Source organism: Misgurnus anguillicaudatus, chromosome 13 (genome assembly GCF_027580225.2).
Source record: "Misgurnus anguillicaudatus chromosome 13, ASM2758022v2, whole genome shotgun sequence".
Classification (NCBI taxonomy): Eukaryota; Metazoa; Chordata; class Actinopteri; order Cypriniformes; family Cobitidae; genus Misgurnus; species Misgurnus anguillicaudatus.
This window is the reverse complement of record NC_073349.2, coordinates 26,134,670-26,155,070: the sequence shown is the minus strand read 5'-3', so window position 1 is coordinate 26,155,070 and position 20,401 is coordinate 26,134,670. Positions and strand designations below refer to the sequence as shown.

General features: G+C 34.8%; 2 protein-coding genes and 1 long non-coding RNA gene across 3 annotated transcripts in view; 1 reads left to right on the top strand and 2 right to left on the bottom strand.

Moving 5' to 3' along the window:
- The window catches only part of hoxc10a (homeobox C10a), a 41,764-nt gene extending 25,790 nt beyond the window's left edge, over window positions 1-15,974 (bottom strand). The window contains exons 1-2 of the mRNA XM_055187456.2: window positions 15,248-15,974; window positions 12,063-13,363 (exon numbers count right to left, since the gene is read on the bottom strand). Of these exons, the coding sequence (XP_055043431.1) occupies window positions 13,086-13,363; window positions 15,248-15,974 (1,005 nt within the window). The 3' untranslated portion in view covers window positions 12,063-13,085. The remainder of the gene's footprint in view (window positions 1-12,062; window positions 13,364-15,247) is intronic.
- hoxc9a (homeobox C9a) lies at window positions 268-9,632 on the bottom strand. Its single transcript, XM_055187460.2, has 2 exons — window positions 4,804-9,632; window positions 268-3,744 (listed from the first exon to the last, which is right to left on the bottom strand). Exons 1-2 carry the CDS (start codon window positions 5,369-5,371, stop codon window positions 3,500-3,502), a joined length of 813 nt encoding a protein of 270 aa, XP_055043435.1. The 5' UTR covers window positions 5,372-9,632; the 3' UTR covers window positions 268-3,499.
- LOC141369320 (uncharacterized) lies at window positions 10,296-18,275 on the top strand. Its single transcript, XR_012372961.1, has 2 exons — window positions 10,296-11,441; window positions 15,422-18,275. It is a non-coding gene; the product is annotated as an uncharacterized lncRNA (long non-coding RNA).
- Window positions 18,276-20,401: the final 2,126 nt, after the last annotated feature.

Sequence of the window (20,401 nt, the reverse complement as noted above, 5' to 3'; positions counted from 1 at the left end):
TTTAGTAGGCTACCCTATAAAAGGATACAAATAACAAATTATAATATGTCATTTAAAATTTCAGTTTAATTTAAATGGCTTAACTAGAATAATAATAATAATAATAAAATAATAATAATAATAATAATAATAATAATAATAATAATAATAATAACAATAATAATAATACATTTATTTTTATAATATTATTTAAATAACCATTATTCATAACCTTTTAATACTTTAATTTTACTATTATTTTTTTTTATAAAATATGTAATTAATGATTAATTACTATTGCTATTATTAAAGGGTCAGATTGTGACAAGGATTGTGACGTCTACCTTGACGATTTGTATCAGATTGCTAACACACACACACACACACACACACACACACACACACACACACACACACACACACACACACACACACACACACGGGAGAGAAAAGCTGAACATGCAAGCCTCTCTTGGCCCTACTAAACCATAAGAAAAAGTTGTAAATCTGCCGCACTGATACAATTAAATTGCGCAGTAGATGCCTTGATATTTTACTAGACACATTAATGTCTTGTTTATTTCAGACAAGCTCATTTAAAGTCCTTTCCAAAATTATGAGCATGCGGTTTTGTGACGCTTCTTGACAATTTTTAAACTTCACTGTTAAACAGGAACGAGGCACACACAGAAAATTTATAGACATCTCACAGTCTATAAAGATGCAGATTACGGGTCATTGTTTGTTTCAGTTATAGGAACATAAGTTAAAGGAGTGACTATGGAAGAGAGCAATTCTTTGTAATAAATTAATTTTATAATTACAATTAGTACAGCATAACTGTCAAATTTTCTTAGTCGTTATATTCTTTATAATGTATTATTTTAAATAATATGATCAAAAAGAAATTTTACGCAGTTACCAATTTGCAAATCGTTAACTAAACTTTTAGATGGATACTTAAATTAAAATTTACAGACAAATTATGAAAGCAACGTTTTCTTAATTCGTTCATGTAAATGTGATTTAGTTTTTTGACGTGTTTGCAAAGTGCACGTGACGCTGTGCATAACTTTAACAAACAGACCTTTTAATAATTAACAGGGTGTCTAAAACAAATAAATAAATAGAAAAAATACACAGTGTATAGCCTATCTATAAATCGAAACTCACACGAGACTAAAACGTCCATATTTCACAATGTATTTGATGAATTACTTCAGCTATGTGACACCATACTGCACAGTGTTCAAGTTTTGTTTAAAGCATCGTGCTTGTTTTCTTTTAAATGTAAGTAAGTTACAATGATTTTGACAAAACAAAAGAAATACTGTGGATTTCGTAAAGGAAACGATGTAATAAAACCACATTAAAAACAATACTATTTTTATAAGAATACATACATGATTTAGAAATTTAAAATTTATTGTGTGTCTAAGTATGACTTTCGGTTAAATTTGAGCCAAAATAGTGATTAATAACAATGGCCGCCATTCTTTCACCAGTTTTTCTGCAGTACACTCCCAGTCATCTGTGGTCCAACATGCTTCAACAGTGAGTCAATAGCGCCATCTCGTGTGCTTGTAGGCAAGTTTACAAATTATCATTGAGTGGGAGCCAAGGCCACACAATTTGTGCCGCAAAATTATTTCATTGGGAAAATCCACAGCAAGCCTATTTGTATGACACTATACTTTGAACTGTGAAAAAGGTATTAACTTTTAGCACGACTACTTACAATACATAGTTTAAAGCCTTTTTAACTCATACAGTCTCGAAAGTATTTGTAGCTACAAATATACCCTGTGAAATCTAAAATTTTGGACTTTAGGGTATTTTAATGATTTGCAGTTACTCCTGAATGCATATTATGGTGTTAGTGGACTGCTGTTGCCTCTAGTTAGCCTAAAGCACTTAAAGCTTCTGCACAACCCTTTGAGAGGGTCCACCACCAACGTCCATTAAACCATAAAGTAATTTAGCCCAGACGTCTAGCCAGTTAGCCAGCTTGGCTTTGTTCGTTCGCATCTGAGACAAACAACACAAGCTTCAACAGGGTTGTAAAACTAGCATTTTTGTTCAGGGCGGAAACGTAGTAGATTGGGCTTTGAAATCGCCGCATCCTGTTCGTATTGTTAAGGCCCACAAAAAAGCAATTCCAGCTGAGCGCAGGAAGCTAGCGGTAAACATATGAACTTTAATTATGTCAATACCACAACTGCTACTCGAAAATAAATGAGGTCAAAATAATAACATCATAAGATATTACCATTAGGCTTATAAAAGATTCAAACTAAGACAAGATGAAGAAAAATTCATGGGCTGGATAGGTTAACCGTAATTAAAGAACGTCTAAATCAATTAAGGTCAGTACCAAAACACGCCATAACCAGGAGTTTAGGCATATATATATATATATATATAAACAACGGAAGAAAATGTACATATGTCATTTAAATTCACTATATTTATTGTACTGATAAAGGGCGATAGTGTTGGTAAACTAACATTTTCACATTTTTGTTCCATTTTTATTTCTGTGATTTCCGCAGACTGGAACACCGATAGCTAGCTATTTTTCAAACGATACCAAGACATGAAATGCATGTACATTTTTAAAACAACAACAATATTACTAATATTTTAAAGTAGTCATTTAAATTTAAAACAAATTGAAAAAAAAATATTTAATTTAATTATTAAAAAATTGCATCTTTTTTAATACAGACCCAAAAATTATTTTGTATAATGCACGCTAGTTTAAGAGGCCTACTGGAGGCGCTTACAATTTGATCTGTGGGATGTAAAATTCGATATTTTAGATCGTGCACTTATTTTATCCTCGATACCTTTTGAATGAGGATATTGTACGTGTAGGCCAGACTCTTTGCTAATAGGCAACATAGATACACTTTCCCATTTGAATCTCACTGCTGCGTGTACTTTCTGTGCAATTAAGAGCAACACAACAAGTTATATTAACATGGTTGTATATATTTGAATATATCTACAATCTATGATGAAACTCATTTTTTACAGTTTAAAGAATGTAAAATACACCAACTGGAACATTAGAAACAAACTAAGCACATCGACGCAAACACGTTTAGTATTACCATATTATGTAAATATATATACTACAGATTTGATATTCTTTATAAAATACAAATAAATGGTAGCATAGAAAAAAACAATCACGTAAAGAACATAAATTAGGACACTGAAAATTAAGTAGTTCAAGTATTTTAACACTGAAACGTCGGAGTAGCTTCTCTCGAAGTAGAGTCCAATTTGTGTTTAGAATAAAGAAACATTTATGTAAATCCAAACTACATATTAATATGACTCAAGTGAGGATGGTGAAATTACACTTATATTAAATTATAAGAGCACGTTATATCCATATAGGATATTCGGTTTCTCTGTTCCTGTTATGGGCTGAAGGTGCTAAATGTTAAGACCCATGACGATACGAAATGATGACCTTCCTTCATCCTGTGTCCAATCAAAGACTTTTGGTCTATTGTTCTTTACTGTCGTTTTTCTCCTTATTCATTTTCTTCATCTTCATCCGTCGGTTCTGGAACCAAATTTTGACTTGTCGCTCCGTTAGATTCAGCACTCTTGCTACCTCATAACGCCGGTCTCTTGTGAGGTACATATTAAATAAAAATTCCTTTTCGAGTTCGAGAGTTTGATACTTGGTGTAGGGACAACGTTTCTTTCGGGTTGAACGTGCATGGATCCAGTTTGCCACGGGATTATCTGAAAAACAACATAGAAAACAATATGGTTAAGGGGTGTTAGCAAACATGCTATTCACAACTGATGACTGAACCAAAAAGGTTTTTATTGATAAGTGCATTTATTAGGTATTACTAAATAAATAATCAATTAGCAATTGCTTAAAACAACGATTTGTGAACTGCAGCATGAAGCAACACTTTTCATTCTATAAGGTTTAAATAACAATTACATTTTCAGTCTTCGTGTAAATTGCAGTTAATTTCATAGGAGGTCCCCCTCTAACTCTTTTTTTATTTGAAATGGTTTAGCAAACTCGTAGTGAAACTGCGCCGTAAACTAGGGAAATGTACCTATTTGCTTTATAGGCCCATAAAACGCAAAGGCTTGGGACTCAAGCCTTCACAAGTCTACTCTCAAAGTTCTGCTATGCAATGAATGCACTTCAAACATTCCACGTGTTTAGTTTTTTCTCACGAAGTTTCATTTATATGTAAATTATATTTATTAGAAAATTTCAAAATACAAGTAAGCGTTTTGACTGCTTTTACATTTCCAATTGGTCTGACGCATGACTTATATGCTACAGCCCACAATATGAATAATTTAAATCGTGTAATATTACCATTCATATGAGAACAAACAATATTAGATTATTTTACATTTATTTTATTTGTTCATTTAACTGTTTAATACTCGCTCTAGCCGCTTATATTATTTCTTTGCCATTTTCAGACTAGAAGTAATTTCTACATCAAATAAAGAACACTAATATCGTTTGTTGTTTGTGATTCTAATCATAGTTGTGGCAATGTTATCTGTAAACATTATATGTACCTTCTTTGCCAGACTTGTTTTAAGGAGACCATTTTTTATAACCCACTACCCGTTTTACAACCCAATTCTATGGCGTTTGTCATCAATGGATAGCCTCATAGACTTGAGTCGGCGTAGTACACCACAGAGGATGAAAGGGTATAGAACTTGGTTTTACGACGGACAACAGCCAACCACCAAGCGAATGCAATAAACTGAGAAGCATCCCATACCCGGTTGTAAACAAGAATGGCTTCAACTTACTTGGGTCTAATTCAGCCTTGTCGTCTTTGTGTTTTCCGGAAGACAGACTCTCCGTTTCAGGCGATGGTGTGTTTTGCTGCTTTTCTCTTATGTCGACGGCAGAGCAATACAGATAATCCGTGTAAGTACGTCCGTTCGAGCCCAAACAGTCTCCAGCACGAGGATCCTGGAAGGAATCGGGCTTCAGCCCGTAGTGCCTACTGTTCCCTGTATATCCTGGAAAAGACACGGTACCGGGGATAGGCTCCAGCCAAGAGCGGACGTACCTTGAGTCTGTGCCTAGGTGAGGTTGGTGAGTGTATGGATGGTAAACCACTGACGATTGCGAGTGAACGGGGGCCCACGAGGTAGTAAAAACTGGTGGTTTCGGGGCAAAACTGCAAGACGGGTAATCCGCGCATTCCGGTACCAGGGACGTCGGGCGTGAGCTGGAAGATATCGGACCAGTGGCCGAGAAACGACTCGCCAGAACATCCTCGCTCTCATGGTTGATCAATGAATCCACATAATAATTACTTATGGGACCCGTAGCCGACATGGCGATGTTTCCCTTCTCTTTTACATGCATCCGATTATTATATGGAGTGTATGTGTACTTTTTTATCTGACCGTAGAACAATCAAGACAGGTAATTATTTCAGAAAGCTTCTGCGCCTCGGATTGGACGTCTGCTGAACACGTGATTACATTTACCCCCTGAAAAACTGCACAGCAGATCAATGCGCGAGTCCTCTTGGAACGGCAATGCACTTCGAGTTTGCAGTAGGTCGCTAAATTCTAATGTTGTGTTTTGATATAGATCCTAAATACATGAATATAAATGTGTTTTAATATGTAATGGTAATCTGTTTAATGTGTATGTTTTATTTATAGCCTACATAAAAGAACTGTACATGTTAGCCGCCTTAAAAAAGGCACTATTTGTTGGTGTAATCAATCTCTGTCGAGTGAATGCTACTGTGCTCTGGCTATGCTTCTGCACACCCCTCACTGAATAATGTTATTTATTAAAAACAATTAGGAATAAAATACTATGTTTTAATTGTCTTTTTCAGTATCACTTTTAATTCTTTATAATTGAAAAGGACTCGTTGGAATTAATGTAACACATATAAAGCTCTTATGGTGCCGAGAGGGTTGACTTTACGCACTGCTATTTTCCACTAGTTTCAAATAAATACAATTGGGGTATCCCTCATAAAATGGAGTTTTAAAACTCTGGGCAGTGGGACCAGTAAGACGCCTGAAAACGCACCACAACTGCGACTATATTCGTCAAGTGGTCGTGCATGCTTTTATGTCCTTCAATAAATTTTTACGAGGACCATTTGATTGTTCATAAACGTGTCGTTAATAAAACTGCAGTTGAGTTCCTAGTATAACATAAAACCAACACTAGGCTTGTGAAAGACGACTCATCAAACCTCTGGCGAATACACTAGGAGAAAAAGGAGAAAAAAGAGAGTGTTTACAAACTCTTGTTAACAGTTAAATTGTCTCTGAGATAAAGGTTTGAAAATGTATGTAGATTTGTCTAAGTTACTTCGACGTATATAAAATTACAGCAGCACCATAATAGGTATTGTAATATTCTTCTTTTCTTTTAGTTTCGTGTTTGTCCAGTTATATCAAATCTATTTGTAGTTGGACAATTTAGTCATTTTGTCTAATGTAAAATAACGGCACATTTTAATTATCTTAACTTCGAAAATATCCATACTGATGTTTTCGTAGATTTTGGTCAGTGTTAGGCCCAGTATAGATCCGGCCACATGAGGTCGGGCTTTTTATCCTATTGGTTGTTTTTTATTTTTTTGCAACCTCAAAACAAATATTACTGTCGCACGGTAAATAGCGCTTAAACTTAGCTTTAAAACTTTATTCAAACAACATTATTTACATTAATTAAGAAGAGCAGTTTAAACCGTTTACAGAGATCTGCCCTAAAATGATAAGTGCCATTATGCACCACTTTTCCGTTTAAAACAACTTTTGCAGTGCACACAATTTTTAATTAGCAAAACAACGAAAAGCAATAAAATCCAAAATTAAAGAAATAATAATATACTACATAATATATAATATAGTTGTATTTACGGGTTTAAAAGAAGGCGTGACAGCTTGTTGATAATGGTCTGTTTCTGCTTTCTCCTTGCAATGGACTACGGAAGCCATATACTCTGCGCAATGAGCAAAGTAAAACCTAGTGTCACAGTATGGATATTTAAAACCTTTAGCTTACGATCAGTGGATTCAATCAAATCATAAATTTCTCAAACTGTATACAAAACATAAATCCCATAGGCTACGTGAAACATTTTCAAACAACTACTGAAAACAACAGCATCTGTATTAATGCATATTAAAAAAAAAATCAAAGTTTAGTGCAGTGCAATAGCCTTAAGCATTTTTTAGAGGGCGTGGTACCCATAAAAGTCACGTAATATTATTTTCTAATGTAATCAGTGTTAGTAATACGACCAACAATGTTACAACCTTGAATAAACATCGTTAATGTGTTAAATAAATAAAAACAATGTCTTTGAGAGTTTGAATTATAATTGTAATCTTCAATTGCACGTTTTACATCGGTATAGGTGTATAAAATGAATTGTATATGGAGCAGTTTAATTCTGTGTCTAACAAGGATATGTGTTTATTGTTACAGTGTGCAATCGCTATATAAACAAAATATTTTCTGAAACAAAATAATTTATTTTCTTTTTTAAGATGGTTTGTTTAGTAATGTTTAAATATTTGTTGACTTATTTTGGAAAGTTATGTTTTTTTGACTATTAATTATATATTCAAAGGTTTTGTGGTTTGAAAGACTCGCACTTGAACAAAATCACTTGCTCTAAAACTGGTCAAATTTAGCTATAGTGTTTGTTGGTGTTACATTTGCTTTACGCAACATCTACTTAAGCCGAGCTCACTCCTTACTTTCACTTTTTAAAACATAATTTTGTACATATTACCATGCGATTGACCTGTTTAAAAGATATTGTGATTTACATGTACATAGCAGTCACTGAAAGCATATCTTAAATAACATTGTGAACACAGTCTAAAGTCAGCAACATTTATTTTTATGTAGTTATAATAATATAGAAGCAGGCTTTCCACCAAGGACACTGCACTGCATTGCGCAGTCTCATGTGACATAATAAATCATATAGCTTGCACACAGCCAAACTTTCTCCTATATAAGTGTTATTTAGGCCTTCAATATAATTTTAGATTTTAGGTTGCCATCAAGAAAACCATTATTGGAGCATTTTAACAATAGCATGGGAGTCTCTTACAAATGCACTTTGATGATTTTTCTAAAAAAATTCTCTAAATATCAAAAAGAAACCCCGTCTGCTACATATATAATTACATCTTGAATATATTTAATCATGCTGCTAACGTCTCTTGATTGCTAGCAATATTTCACAGACCGGACAGTAACACATCTAAAAATAATGCATAGACAAGTGCACATCAAAGACATAAACAGGTTGAAGGACATTATTATTGCATTTTTTTTTTCATTTAACAAAAGATATGGCGTCAAAGATTCAGAAAAAAACACCAAGCATATTATACGTTGTTACACACTACTGCAGTATACCTAGACCATATAATTAAATCGCCAATGGCAAGAAGCCTTTCCGGTTACAACTCAACAAAATGGTGGAAAAAGATAGTCTATATGTTGTATTGGAATTACCTCAAACATCTATATTTTAGAGATGTTCCTATAGATTTTATAGCTTTAATGTAGTATGCGCTAAAGTACTTTTGAAAAGTGATTTTGATACTTTATTCATGTTTTAAAAAACTAGAAGCTTAAAAACACTTGTGTGTATAATGTTCAGCACGTGGATTTTAAGTTAATGACCTTTATAAAACATTTAGACATCATAGCCAGTCTTAATAATTTTCTTTTCACATCTTTCCTCCAAATAATTTAGAATGAAAAGCTAGCATCTTAAAATAAAATCTCTTTCATCAGTTTCAGTTAGAGGAAGCGTTAATTATTTTCATAAATGATGCATGATCTATTTACAATAGTTTTTAAATAAATGAGCTAATTTTACGCATGAATATTTATTTATTTATTTATGTTACCTGTAAAATCTTGCAATGTTATTGTTGTAATTGTGTATCTGCGTTTGTTATTCTTTTACTAAAGCGCGCCTGCAAGAGATATGGAAAGAAAAATATACATCATACTACCATATTTTGTGCGGCCATGGGTGACAAAAATATAGCAATAGGGAGATTTAAAATATTGTGGGTCAGCCAACTATGAAAAGTTTATATATTTTATGTTGTTATTTGTATCAAACACATTACCGAGAAACCCTTTATTGATTGGTCTATCTCAGAATGCTTCAAAGCTGCATTGTATTAGAAACCATTTTCATCTGTGTAACTGCAGCCCCACTTTGATCCAGACATACAAATAAAACCTAACACATAAAACCAGAAACAAAGCGAAATATGATCATTTGCATGCAATTTGCATGCAGGCTGGATGCGTGAATGTCCATGTCTGCCGTGTCTAGACAAAGTTACATTCACTTAAACCAAACACTACAATCATGTAACTAAACAAAATCAAATGAACAGTGTAAAAACAGGCATAAACATATCATATTTTTTTCTGAATGTTTCAAAAACTAAGCCGCAACCACAGTTTTTGCTGAATTCTCGTCAAATACATGTACATTAGGCCATCTATTTACATCCTCACGCATAAAAGCCCTTACTGCTCATATCAGGGATATGCTGTTGCTAATGCTACAGTGTATTGCAATTAATGCGTCACATAACTGGCAGTAATGTCGCACTATGCTAAAACCAAAGGATGCATTTCATGACTTAACATTTTACTATTCTAAATATATTGAGACGAAGGCTAATGTTCTAATGCCCAATCCTTAGGCTATTTAAAGATATTGCGGCTATATATGTATACTAGGCGGCAATGTCCTGTGGGGCTATTGCGTGTGCTGTAAACTCTTTGTTGGTGACGCATTCCAGAGGAGAACCCCATTCACTCAACTGAATGAAAATGACTTGGGATTCCAGACTGTCTCCTCCCGTCGCAAAACAGATGAAGGGAGGGGACATGGTTAAGAAAACATGCAGATATGGTAAAATCTGCTCTTTCCGTACAGAAGACCTGATGAGGCCCTTCGCAACAAACAGCTGTTCATTTAACATTAGCTAAATTAAAGCACATTATTTAAGGAGATGTTTTAGAAGCAATACGCACTGTGTTACTGTAGCGTAAAATTAAGACAAAGCGCAAAACTTCTATTTTCTGAATAGAAGTAGCTATGGTTCCCAACACCGTTGCAAACAAAACTCAATTCGGATTTTTTTTTGTAAAACATTCAGAAATGCATGTAATAATTAGATATGCACACAAAAATACAAGGCTATTGCTATTCTAAAGTCAGAATAATATTTAAGTTCAAGAGCTGTCCGTCGTTTTGCCTGTGCACTCCATATCAAATCTGCAATATGAAAGATGGCGAAATATAAAAAATAAGTAAATGCAAATCAACAAGACATCAAATATAAATAAAAATTCATGCAGCCTGAAATGCGCAGGTTTTCCTATCCAGCTTTTTATAATTGTTCCTGAGCGGAAGCTACAGGTCAAACAGCATCCATGGCTACTGGCTACTAGTACTGCTACTAGTATGATTTTAATTACAATTATTAAGTTTAAGTGGCAATTTACAGCACGTTTGCAAATTGACGCAAGTCGCTTACAGGTTCAATGGTCTGTGACTGATCACATGCCGTGAAGTGTGTGATGAAATTACTTGGCAAATTTTAAATTTCATAAATATTTTAAGTATTTAAATTAAATTTTATATTGACTGGTTGCTTTCTAACGCTATCAACATCAGGCATTATTCGTCTCAGGATCAAATATTCAAATTGTAAAGTGTTTCGTGTTTAACTTGACTTCTCACTAATAGGCACACGCGCAGTAAATAGAAAGAATAATCAAAAATTCATGCAATTCCATAACAAATCACAATTTGATATACAGTGGAAAATTATGTGCGTACATAAGATTTTTCTTAATTTCTTTGTGTCATTTGGGCCTATATGTCCATTCTAATAGCCGTCCATCAATCAATCAATTTTGTTTCTCAGCTGCTACTTTTGTCTTATCTTTCTTTCTGTCAATGTTTTCTCGCCACATTTACCAAAAACGTTAAAAGGTGGATAAAACACTCTTTATCGTATACTGTAATGAATGAATGAGCTATATTAAGGAACGGACTAAGTTTGTCCCATGGTGTTTACAGTCCTTTCCCCCCTCTGAGAGTCTAAATTCGCTTTTACAGCCTGACACATAAAGGCGAGCAAAGGAGAAAAAGAGACCACGGTGGCTATAATCGTTCAGTTCATTTACAATGCCATTTGCGAAAACTTCATTGCACAGGGTGTAATTTAACAGCAATTGTCGCCCTTGATGAAGACGAACTGACGTAATCAAGGCAGTTTCTTGTTGTCGAGCCAGGAAGCCAACCCCAACAACATGAAACTACCTAAACCACGCACCAGCTGCGCGTTACGGCGTTATCCACAGGAGATGACAACCAACAAATCTTCACGGACAAGTAAGTCATTTTCCATTCCATTCTTCAAATGTCAATTTAATCAGAGCTGGTATATGATGGCCGAGATGCCTGACAGGCCACTGCTTTATTTACGTTTAAAAATAACACCAAAATTAACACAAACTGAGACTTCCGGCAAGCAGTATCATTAGTAATAAACGTCAGTAAATATTAAACATTTTAGCAAAAGCCAGGCTGACAAATTACAAGCATTCAAATATTTACAGGTTTTCAACAATAGTGTGACTGTCTAAAAAGTTTCCTGTGGCTTTTTTCCCAGACACCAAAATGCACCCAAAGACATAACCCATAATTAACGAGAAATCTGACAAGGATTGTCATTCAGAGGCACTACAAATAATTCATATATTAATTACACATGATGCTAATATTAGTAGCTCCACAACTTTAACTTGCACTTGGAAGACTGACCACAATATCTACAACAGCACTTCCTTATCAGTCACTGTCAGAAGTATGGAGAGCAAAGTCCCCATCTCCAGAAAGCAACTGTCGTTCAAATCAAAGCTGTTATCCATTTCAGCGATTTAAAAGCAAATAGAAGCCAAAATAGCCTTTATCAAGCTCAGTCAACAAACAAATAAGACATTTTGATCCTACCTTGTGTTTTCTTTACATGGCTCGAATAACGCTGTTCGTAGGATCCACTCATTCATTTACTGTTGCTGTAGTTCCTATCATTCATCCGTGTTCAGTCTATCGTACCATAGCTTTCCATTACTCCATAATAAAGGGTTCCTGGTTCCAAAACCGCCAGGCAGACCGCAGAGAGCGTCAGTGAGGCCAGCACATTGCAGTCTCCAGTATGTGAATTAGCCCTCCTCCACTCACCTTTTAATGCATCTTTACTGCAGCAGCACATTATATTTGCAGATCATAAAATCCACCCCCAGCGCTTTCCAGGACCGTCATGACATTACAATTTTATGACCTTGACTTACTGTGGTCACCTGGATAATATTTAAATCAACGTTATGGGTCTCCCACTCATATTCGAAGTGCTCTGCACTTTCTCTTTCTACCTCTCTGCTCTGTCCTCACCAAAAAATTCCCTGTCAAAAGAATACAAGAAAATGTGCAAGGGGAAGGACATACAAGAACATTTGATTTTCCCACCCCGTTTTATTTAACACCCTTTCCAGTTGAACATTAAATTGACAAATACACTTAAAGGACAAAGCATGCAAAATACAGAGTGCGCATTGTATAGGACAAGCGCACTGATAGCAAACAGGCTAATCTAAGACATCAAGTAGACATCTCGTTTTTAGGATTTGGACTTAGGGAGCCTATAATACAAATCTGTCACAAATATTTGCACCAAGCGCCCACAGCTTCACTCACAACTGGCATATTTACAAAGTTATACTGCTCATTTTCACATTCATAACTCAGGGTAAGGTTTTAGCTAATAACATTTGCAAGAGGCTCCAGTCCCTTTGCAATTTAAGTCATGGACCACGGTTTTTACCTAGGGCCTTGCTTTGCTATTTTATATTTTGCGTATATATGCGTGAGTCTGTGAACGAAAAGAATAAATGAAAGAAATTGATGGGGCAAAAACGCGGGGAGACAAGAACAAATTATTTGCTAATTTTTTTCTTTTGTCTATTTGGTTAGCCCTCAGTTAAAGCTGTAGCCAGCAGTTAGCTCCCGGACGCGACTTTCTCTGCTGAGTTTCTTTAGCTTCATCCTTCTGTTTTGGAACCAGATCTTGACCTGTCTGTCTGTGAGGTTGATACTCTTACTGATCTCCAGACGGCGCTCTCGAGTCAAGTACATGTTGAACAAGAACTCCTTTTCCAGCTCAAGTGTCTGATGCTTTGTGTATGGACATCTTTTCTTTCGTCCACTTTTTGCTTTTAGCCAGTTTCCTGTTGCTTTTTCCAATGCAGTCTCATCTGCAAAAGTAAAAAAACCAGAACTGAAATTGGAGTGTAAATACGAGTTAACGCAAGCTAACCATCATAATCGTCCATTTTCACAAGCTAAAATTTGTTTAGCATAATAAACAGTATACGTTTGCATAAAATATATGTATTTTTGTATATTCTAAGTATTCTAATAATTTTATTCAACTACCTTGTTTTTACCAATGTAAAACTATGCCGCATGGCCGTTTATTTCCCAATATATAGGCTATATACATATATAAATACACACACACACACACACTCAATATATATATCTGTAGTTGTTTATCTATGTTTGAATCCTCTATATTGTTTTAATACAGTTTCTGTCTAATTTCCGGCTGTGTAACTTTGCAAGTGTTATTTGCAAGTCATCAGCCTGCAATTATTTTGACTAAAATATCACTCAGCAAGACAAAAAACGTATAAGAAATTTTGTAACAATGCTCACACATAATATATTTATTTTTATACAAAATAAGTTAGCAAACACAAAGTGCGTACGTGTTTCATTTGGTTTAATGTCTAATAGTTGCCTATTTTAAACAAAGTCAGCCTAAATCGTTAGATCACGTATTAAACAAACATGGAAATAAAATGTTTTCCAAATTGGGACATTACAAAATTATAGACAGAATGTAACAACTCGTAAAAGCGATATATTGCGTAGTAAACTAGATGCAGAGGCTAAAGAAAAGATTTTTAAAAACCCGGATTATCAGATGCATCTTAATTTAACCACTACACAACTACGCTTTAATGTAAAATGTAATCAATCATTTTTGTATTGACATTTGATATAATGACAACATGACAATGTAATTACATACGCGCGTGATAGTGATTTAAAATTATTAAAACGTTTTAAGGTGTATTTATGATTTTAAGTACATACTTCAATATAACCACATTTTCTAAAAACAGCATTTTTTATTATTGTGTAGTTAACGAAATGTGTATCCCATACACATAAAATACACACTCAAATACTTGTCACAAATACTGAATAAAATTACTGAATATTTGCGTAAATTATGTTATTCTTAGTTTAATTTTAGTCAAAATCTAACAAAAAAATACTGCATGCATCAATACACACTTTTTGGGATTTAATAAATTTAGGCTATTCCTTTTAGGGTGGTGATAATGTACCGGTTGTTATTTTTCAATGCATGTGAATATTGCATTAGACATGTATTATTCACAATTGTAAAAAAAGAGAAATGCCATTGACGCCCGAAAGCTATTTAAAATAATTTTAAAATTAAATTGTATATTGGGAAGACTTTTTATAAGGGGACGTCTTTATATATATATATTTTGTGGATAAAACATTACTTATGTGGGGCACCAGCTGGGTTGAAATAAAAACGTAATTTCATTTTTATAAAGGTTAGTGTAAATATTGTGTTGTCTGTGTGAGCGCACGTTTACACTGCGTTCTGGCGTAATATTCTGCTATTCTGTTGTAATGTCAATTACTGCAAGGGAATTTTTTTTTTTTAATTAGTGTTACTGTTTACATTTTAAATGACAATTTAAGATTGAATGTATGACTGAGTGTTAAATGACTAATGTCTGTCTTTGACGGAAACAGAAGTACTAGTATCTAGGCCTGTAAGTCACATATGGTGTGATTATGTGTCTGTTCGATGATGTACACATGGCCCAGCCGGTCGTAGCAACAAAACTAACAAGTTTTGCAATTTGACATGTAATTTGATTACTAGTTAACATGTTGTACATACAAGATAATGCGATATGTGTGTGTGTGTGTGTGTGTGTGTGTGTATGTGTGTGTGGGTGCGTGTGTGTGAGGGACAGACAGAAAGAGAGAGAGAGAGACGAAAGAGAAGGAATTAGCTTTATCACCTTTCAATTCGCTCTCGGATTCATCGGTACAACTGTCTGTTTTAGAGACATTGTCCTCTTTCCTAGAGTGTTTCTGATCCTTTTCGTCCTCTTGCGTATTTTCTTCCATGTCTGCTGGTTTCTGCTTTGCTTTGTTGGTTTTGACATATGAATCTGCTGCTTGTGTCTCTACAGGCGTTATTCTAGGTACTGGATTAAAGTCCGAGCCGAACTCATCTCCATGGTGGCCCCTTTCATTGGTGTACACCTGGCTCCGTCGGAAATAATCGGGGGTGGAGACGGCGCCTTGATTCGGGTGTCTGTTATTGTCTCCTAAACGGATGTAGGTGGATTTCTCAGCGGACTCATTGGCGCTGCCGTTATCAGTCTGGTAAAGACAAGGAATCGCTTCTTCTTTCACATTACTGGCTGGAAATGAGCAAGGGTGCAAAGGCTGGGCAACAGGTTGCGAGCCCCTGTAAGTTTTAGAGCCTGCGGTCCATGCGTCCCGCTGCGACAGGTAATGCGAATGCTGATAACTACCGAGATGCATCCCGCTCGGCTGCAGCTCATCCCGTTTGGATAGAGGGGTGCCGACTATTCCAAAACTACCCATCATGGAACAGCCATAATCTGCAGAAGGTTGCATATATATTCCGGAATAACCCTCACCTCTGTAAGGAGATGTTCCTCCCACCAGCGAATCCATCAGGAATGTGTTGGCTGCCACGTTGTTCGGACATGACATTTTGTTACTCAGCTTGTTTTTCTTGTGATTTAAAACAGCCTCCTTTATGCTGAAGAGTATACGGACAGTAGGACGCTGACATCTTTTGGGGGGGCGAAAAATATCAGCAACATAATTATGGATTCAAGGCGGTTTGTCATGTGATTTTCAGACCAATAGGGTTTTGAAAGTGGCCTTGATGCGCCAGACCGTCTTGACGTCACTGGGGTCAAGTTGGTGAAGTTGTATGGCACAGCGTGGAGCAATGGCGCCATCTAGCTAAATTTTACTGTTAAGGAAACCCATGCAGAACAAAGAACAGACGTCTACACGCACATTTACGTGGCTTATGCGGCTCCAAATGAAAAAAGAACCTCAGGCAAGTAAATAGAACACTTCGTAAAATAAACGGAAACACGATAACGAATATAATAATCAATGGACAGTTTTAGACGCTTTTACTAGACAGTAGCTGAAAACTTGGCTCGTTTTAAATTGTAAATTTCTATATAGAGGATTAGTTGCAAAATCAATACATACTTACATAATTACGGTTATACATAATGTATTTTTGATACATTGGTGTTTCACATAGCATATGGTTATACATAATGTATTACACTGGTGATTTTAAGTATATGTGCTTATGCATTGTCAGTAGTTTGTTTATATGTAGGAAAAACGTCCTGTATTTTAAAAATAGATTTGTACGATATTGCAAAAGTTTTAGTTTGCCTTACTAAATGGTACAAATCAAATACATTTTTTAATAATCACCGTTTCGCTTTTTGTGTGTATTAAGAAGTCCGCAGTCTGTTGTTGTGGCAATTCACTAAATTACCTTAGTATTGTAAACTTAATTCAGTAAAAAAATTATAAAATAAAATTTGCAATATATATATGTGGAACTTGTACTTGTGCATATATATTATAAATTATATGACAGTATGAAATAGATCCGTAAACAACTTACGTTAGTCTTCTGAGTTTTAGTAAGTTTGTATAAATAATCTTTATATGTATCCACTTAGATTATACTCCATAACATGGACAGTTTTCTTCACATGGTTGTAATCCGTTAGGCGTATAATTCGTGACACACCAGAAATTTCGTGTATAATTTTAACTCGCATTTTAAAAAAAATACAAAAAGTGTTATGCGGTTATACGTCGTAGAAATGTCACACCACGAGTTCTATTGTTTAGAGTTCTATACGTATAATGTCCACGTTTGTCCATTTTTACTTTGCAGATCAATTTCATAAATAAGCTTGAGGAGAGGAAGTTAACAAAATGCACAACTTATACAAGTTTATGTAACCTAAATATATAGAAAACAAAAGCAAGCTGTTTAAAACGTCCGTAATAATGTTTTTTTGCGAAAATACCAGAAGGCGTAATTTTGTGCAATTACAATAAAAATATTAACTTGAACGAGCTATTCAGTGTTTGTTTGTCTGTGTAGAGCTTTGTCGTATAGGCTTCAACTGCGAGGTCAGTGCCTGTGACCCAGCGTAAGACATGGGGGAATGTGATTGGTCTATGTACTTGTCTGTCACTGAGACGTCTCATCAAACCATTCAAGGGATCGACCGAAAGATTTTCCAAAACAGACAAATAATGCAGATTCATACTAATGTAAACTTATCGATTATGAGATTTTCATTTTCTTTACATTCTCGTCCAGAGTTTCTTACATTTTACATTAATTCAGAATTAGTAGTATGAGGCCTTCAGTAGTCGGTTCTTCATTTCCGTAAATATTTAAAGGTTTTATTTGCAAACGTGCATTTATAAACTACTATTATTATAAATGTAAAGACGTGGGTATACATAATAGTTATGTTAATATAAATGCGTGTATAAACAATGCAACGAAATACTGTGCATTTTACGCTAACAATATGTATTGCAATGGTAAAAAAAGATAATAATTTAAGAGAAAACTGCCATTAAAAAATGCATGGTTGTCCTAATAATCATTACATTTACAGGTGAAGCTGCTTCATCATGTGCACAAGCAGATACAACGATACAAGTGTATAGAAATGTATAGGTAGCCTATAAAATGTGCGTGTAGTGCGTGTATGTAACACACACACGCACATTTAATTAAAATTGCTTATTTCGTTTTTGGTAGATGTAAAATGTCTATAAACAATAAAATGCGAATGAAAATATAAAAATGTGTTGCATGTAATGTGTTAAATATTTTTTTTTTAATATGTGTTAAATACACATTGCTTCATTCTCTTTTGTTTACTGTACCTATTAAAATATATAATGTATCCTTGTTTCTTAATAAAAATGAAAAATGTGTGATCTCCGGTTTTATTATTTTAAATGATTTCAGTAACACATATGGTAAGTTCCAACACGTGCTGTTTTATGATTCATTTTTTTAAATCCTCGTGTGTGCAAAAAAATACAGAAATGAGCCTCGAGTTTTTGCGTCAGCTCTTATATGTACTTCGTTTCGAATAATGTTTGTAGCGTAATACTATACATTTGTTTTAATAAATTCTAAATTCTTGGTATTTTCTTGCGTTTGTAGATAATATTTTCCAATGTAATAGTTTTATATTTGATTACACATGGATGTGTTGCCGGCACGGATAGGCCTGTGTCTGGATATTGAGTAAGTGTTGATTTCTTAAAGCCATTACATGCGCTATGCTATAAAAAGCACTAAAATGTCACAAAATAATAAAAAACGTCAGATTGACGTTCGAGACATTAAGAAAGTTATTTTCGATTAAACCCATGTGCGCTTTACATACCTTTAAAAAATAAAAATGGTAGAATATTCTTTAAATATTTAGTGCCTTTTTGGGAACTGAAACCACCATAAAACATATTTTCAATTTAAATAAACACGCTTTTAACCATTTCTCCTCACAAAACAGGCGTCCACACACAGAGGTCTATGGAAATGTATGATTTATGCATGTAACGTCTTACAGACATTTATAAATCAGAGAGTGGTAATCAGAAAGCACATAAGCATTATATTAAAATTTAATATCACAAAAGAAATGTGTATTTTTTCGAATAATGGTATAATACACCATTATAGCATGATTATATTGACAATTCTTTTTAGAGAATAAAATATTTATATTTTGTGGTTAAACTTGTTTTGCATCAGCGCACAGGTTTTGTTTTTGATAAAGGTATCCAATAGCTGCATTATAGTGAATAGCCCACAAAACTAGAATCCAGCTTGTATCTTCATCCAAAGGCAAATCAGTTCAGACCTTTATGCTAATGTCCCTGCAGCTTCCGCCATTTTCCTTGCTGTAAGCTAAAAGCGCAGTGAAAAGTGTTCCATTGCTCCTCGTTAAGCAGACACCGCTTTATCTATTCGTAATGATTACACATGAGAAAAAGTTTAACAACAACAAAAAAATTCGAAAAAACGCATTTATCAATCATACTGACCCACTACTGAGATTGTAATTTTATGCATATTGTTTAAGTCTACAAGCAGATTGGTTTGTTGAAGACAAGGACGGACTACATCCTCAGCATTCGATAGGTGGACTCCAAGATTCTGCTTCTCTCTGTGACGACGTAAAAGAAAGGAATTCAGAAAATTAACTACGTCACTGGACCAGGGCCAAGGTTGGTGGGTGTGACAAGACGACAAGTCTTTTAGCCTTGATCCTTGGCTATGCCCGCTTCGCCTCCCCACCCTCCATTTTTTCCTACATTTTTACAAAAAAAAGTGGCAATGAAATTATACAAGCAATTATACAAATAAATGCGCTTTAAGTCTTTAAATGTACATATGCAGGACTATATGTTGTATGTGTTTTGATGCATTTAAATGTGTTTAAATGTCGACAATAAAGCACCACACTATTACACAGATCGCAAATGACTTCCTTTCGGCTTACTATTCACTTGTTCCGAAATCTACGCTTTAAATCTGTCAGAAACAACGGATGTAACCAGCAAAAGCCACAACCAACCAAACTTAAATGGTCAAGAACATGCCAAAATGTCATAAAATATTTCATGCATGAAAATATTACATTTTACAGAGACAATAAAGCGTATTTAATGGGAGTGCTAAAGCGGGAAAAGTTACCTGCTGCAGTTTAATGTGAGAGGTCAAAGTGTTGCTGCTAAGACATTCTTTGGTGCTTTCCCACTTGCTCTGATTGGTTCTGTGCTGTTCGCCACGTTTCCTGACTAAAGGGGCTCCTTGATTCCGCTTTATTGCAATGGGTTAAAGGTGAAGGCCTTGACATTATTGAAGTTCAAAGACAACTTTTCATTATATCTATTCATTCATATACACAAGTGCCAACAAGCACAACTGCAAGCCTTGTGCAACCCACATGTTGTGACAAAATCATACAATGTAAACTGCACATTGGAACGTGCATCACAATTACACAGCAATTAATTGCTTTCTAACCTCTGCTCACCTTTCCTTGAAG